The sequence below is a fragment of the Chiloscyllium punctatum genome, chromosome 2 (assembly GCF_047496795.1).
Source record: "Chiloscyllium punctatum isolate Juve2018m chromosome 2, sChiPun1.3, whole genome shotgun sequence".
NCBI lineage: Eukaryota > Metazoa > Chordata > Chondrichthyes > Orectolobiformes > Hemiscylliidae > Chiloscyllium > Chiloscyllium punctatum.
Window position 1 is genome coordinate 94589138 of NC_092740.1, and position 4241 is coordinate 94593378.

The window sequence follows — 4241 nt, forward strand, 5'->3', positions numbered from 1 at the left end:
CTTCTAACAATCTTTCCGTATGTTTGGGCATTACGCTAAAGAAATTTTTGACACTACGCATCTCATCAGGAAGTGTGCAAAGAAACACGGTTTTTCGTAGCTTCTGGCTCGTAGTCGAAGTACAATACGCAACAATGAAGCATTGTTTTTTTGTCCCCAAACCCATTATATTGTACAATGAACATATCAGTCAGTGCTGCATGGTCAGCCAGCTAAAGTTATGATGTGTATCCTCCTACACCAGGATATCAAAAATAAAGAGGATTTCGGCAATGATAACTTGTTGTAAAGCTTTCTGGAGTTATTGGCAAAAAGAAAACTAAGGCCGGCAGAAACTCGCAGTCACAGCTCAACTCAGCTGTCAGCTGTGAAAACAGCAAATGTGATGGCGCTGGAAATTTGGGAAACTTAGTACCTTACATGTTCACGGACACACTATCAAACATCGGCAAACAACCGTCAGCATTTTCACTTTCACTCAACTCTTTGAACAGACACGCAACTCTTGCGAAATTTTGTTTTAAACTAGCTGACTCTTTATGGCTTCTATGAAAATACAACGTTAATGACAGCCTTACAAAGTCATTTCAAAGAACAATATCTATCAAGGCCTTTTTTTTATATCTCTGCATTTCCAAAAATACATATTTAAAGACAACCTTTCGAAATCTCCATGTTGCATCTGAGACTATTCAACTGGAGTCGCCGACAATTCATTATAAATCAATTTCCCTTTAGAATAAGTATTGAAATCCTGTAACTTCGCTGGTAAATGTATCACTGCATTCTTTCACAGCTCGATGCTAAACCATAGCCGTGTGGTTAAGTCTATATTTCAATAAATTATTCCCCAAATGTATACATTTGTAACTTTATACACAAACACGCAACGACTGGCTAAAATAACCCAGTCATATAAGATTTATACTAGTTGCACCAGAGATTAATTCCGCACCTCTAATACAACCGAAAATACAAACAAATCTTACCAGAATTAAATTTATATAAAGGTCTATTAAATTGTCTTTTGTATATTGAAGATGGCAGTGCAGAGCTTCTTTCATTGAAGAAGAATAAAAGTTGTACTGTTTATTTATAACCGAGAACTAGTAGTAGTAGTAGTAAAATGGATGCCATCAAAGTCAAAACATTAGGCACTGGGAAATTGCAGGATGACCTGGCGCTTGTAGAGTACCTGTATGTGTCTCTATTCTCATCATCATAACTGATAACGTTGTCTCCCGGATCTTCTTCATAGTCCCAGTAATCATCTGGCTCCATGTCCGAGCCGCTGCTGCCAGAACTATGCTCAGGTCCAAAGAAGCATAGTCTGGCCATGTTGTCCTTGATCGCCTCGCAGATAGGTCGATCTGCTCCGTCGCAGACGCATTCCTTCAGGAGCAAGGCTTTCGGGATGACGAGCATGCTCTCGATCACCTCCCGGCACTGATCCGTGCACTTGATGCCATTGAAAAGTTTGCCGCAGTTCTGGAGGTAGCGGCGCATGGCGTTGTTGCACTGGGGGTCGGTCTCGCACTGCAGGCGGGCTTCGGTACAACCCATCACCCCGTCCCGGTTGCGGGTTCTCGGCAGGCAGGGCTCGATAGCACGCTTGGTCCTTTTGCAGAGCTCGTCCTGGAGGCAATCGCAGTTCTCGAGCATGGGCCCGTTCTGCGTGTGGTTGAGGTGGATAAGAGCCGAAAGGCAGTGGCTAGGACAGCGTCTGGTCTCCAGGCTTAAGACAGATCTGCAAGCCTCTATATACTGGTCGTACGCGAAGCTGCAATCTTGCTCGACCTGGCACTGCACGATAGCTTGCCAGCAGATCCGGCGAACGAGCGCCCGAGAGTTGCTGAAAACCAGCAGAAAACACACGAGAAAGTGGCTTCCGACTCGAATCAAGGCAGCGAGACTTGCCATCGTCTTGGTGTCTGAAAGTTTTGGAGTTTGCTAATCTTTTGCATAAGGGACGGCTGGTGTCAGGCATCCATTCAGAAGTCCCGTGCGGTTGCAGCCAAGAGTTTCTTTCTCACTGTGTTGTGCAGAGTGAGGGAGACTGTGCGCCTCTCGCTTGCTTTTCCGTCCACATTCTGCAGGCAATGCTGCCCTGAGTTTGGCTACGGTTCTTTTTTTTAGAGGAAAGACTTCCCTCCTCCCCGCGCATCCACACACATACAAAAAAAACCCTCCAGCGTGCTCTAATTACCTCGGCAGCGTCTCATTATCTATTCAGCAAAACTGCAAACAAATAGCGGAACAGCCGCTCCACATCCTGGTCACTGCCGCCTCCTGACCCCGCCCACCCGTTCCGGTCCGCGGGACACGATTGGTTCTTGGCTCCACACCCTGCCAGCCCATTGGCGGGCAACCGACAAGCTGTCACAATGATCGACAGCGATGGTAACCAGTCGGACCGTGAGCACAACCCCGTCCTGGCGCTCCGGGGTCCGCCTGTTGTCGCTGTCCCGGGGCCACGGTGAATGGCTGATGGCCCTTTGCGAACTTGCTTGGAGAGACCATATCTGCATGCCCCCCCTCCCCTCCAAGCACCCTCCTTCGGGGCTGTACTCATTACCTTTGCCAGACGCGCGGCTGCATCCTTATTCCAATACCAGCTGCCCATCACATTGATGAAAAACAAAAGTTAGTGTTGTGTTTTTGAAAGTAAAATGCGCCCGCACTCCCACCGAAGCCTCAAATATAATCCTTACAGAACACGAGTGACGCGGAAGCTCAGCCAATTCTTCTCGAACGTGATCTGAGCCTTCGGGTTGTGATTTGATATGCTTAAACTTTCTGGTGTGGCCCAATGCAGAAAATGAAAAATCTAATCCGTGATAAAACTTGATTAGAAGTTTGAGTGAACTTTAGTTGTCTTTGCTTTGCTGGGGATTTGTTTGAGAATTGGGGTCCTGTTCACTTTTTTCCAAAAAAGTTGTCACTTCCTTTCTCGTTCCCTCCTTTTCAATTTCATTCATAAATCCCATTCCCTCTCCGCCCGAGTCTCTGATCAGTATTGATTCATTTTCATTGTCTTTCTGATTGACATTCGCTCCCGCCCTCCGATTGGCCGCCAGCCTCAGGTAGGTTCACTTCTATGGAAACCACCCTTTGCACATGACGTCACTGATGCCTTCAAATCATTTTAATTCACAAATTTGGGACAACTCGTGTGGCTTTTTGTACCCTGTATTTGGGTGAGAAACGAAAAGCAAAACACACTTTAAGAACTGGTGAGTCGAATGCCTTCGTCCCACCGGTTAGTTCTTGTCAGAAGGAAACTTCAACTGATAACGCGTTCTTTTCTCTGGATGAGAGATGACACTTCCCAATGCATTAAAATCAGTTAAAAAAAAAACAGGAAATAACTTAAAATCCGGGTGTCATAGTGTTAAAATGCATTTGAAAATAAATGTAGCAGCAAGATATGGTTCCTGACAATATGACAGATTTGCAGACACTATACCGGTACCTGTAATAATTACTGAATTACAGCACATGGTGCAGATAATTGCCAGATTTATTCTCTGTATTTCATAATAAACATGAACTTTCACAAAACAAATCACAAATTAACGATATTGGAAAATCATTCCATGTTACCATAATAGACGACAACCCATAACTAATAGCAATAATAACAAAACATCTATGTGCAAACATGCAAATCAAAATAGTGTAATATATGTTTACATAATGAATAACTGGAGGTGATATACTTCGTTAAGGAAAGTACAGCAGAGTAGAATTTAGGTTGGTACATAATTTACATGAAAATAACAATTACGCTATGTTTCTTTATTTAAACACCACAGTTGATTAAGAATGTGAAAGAAGCAGAAGCGGATGAATGTAATTTGATGCCATGCATTTTCTAAGAGGCATGAATCCAAGGTTCTTCCCTTGCTAAGTAGTTTAGAATGTGCTTCCTGTGGTGATTTGGCTGAAAGAATGGACACAAGGGATTTAGAAGTATAAAAAATGTTTAAAAGGACATGATATTTTGAAAATATGAGAACAGGATATCGTTTCTGTTTTATCTTGTGCTTAAAACTAATATCCTACGTACACATTGAGATATAGGTCTGAAGTATCTCAGCCTGTGTATGTCTGCACATATACTGTCCTGAGGTTATTGTTGGTTATTACAAAGTTAGGGATTTCAACTCCTTACGTAATGTGACACTTAATTATTTATATTTGTACATATCAGCAGTAATCTTTCTCATTTTTCTGGGGGC

At 43.3% G+C, this 4241-nt stretch overlaps 1 protein-coding gene across 1 annotated transcript; it reads right to left on the minus strand.

Annotated features, from left to right (window-relative positions):
- Window positions 1–513: 513 nt before the first annotated feature.
- Window positions 514–2418, minus strand: gas1a (growth arrest-specific 1a). The gene has a single exon (XM_072585881.1). The coding sequence runs from the start codon at window positions 1918–1920 to the stop codon at window positions 1090–1092; it is 831 nt and encodes a 276-aa protein (XP_072441982.1). The 5' UTR covers window positions 1921–2418; the 3' UTR covers window positions 514–1089.
- Window positions 2419–4241: the final 1823 nt, after the last annotated feature.

Excerpts from the sequence above, each read along its gene's own strand:
- gas1a (XM_072585881.1), bottom strand. The coding sequence starts at position 1,920 with ATGGCAAGTCTCGCTGCCTTGATTCGAGTCGGAAGCCACTTTCTCGTG.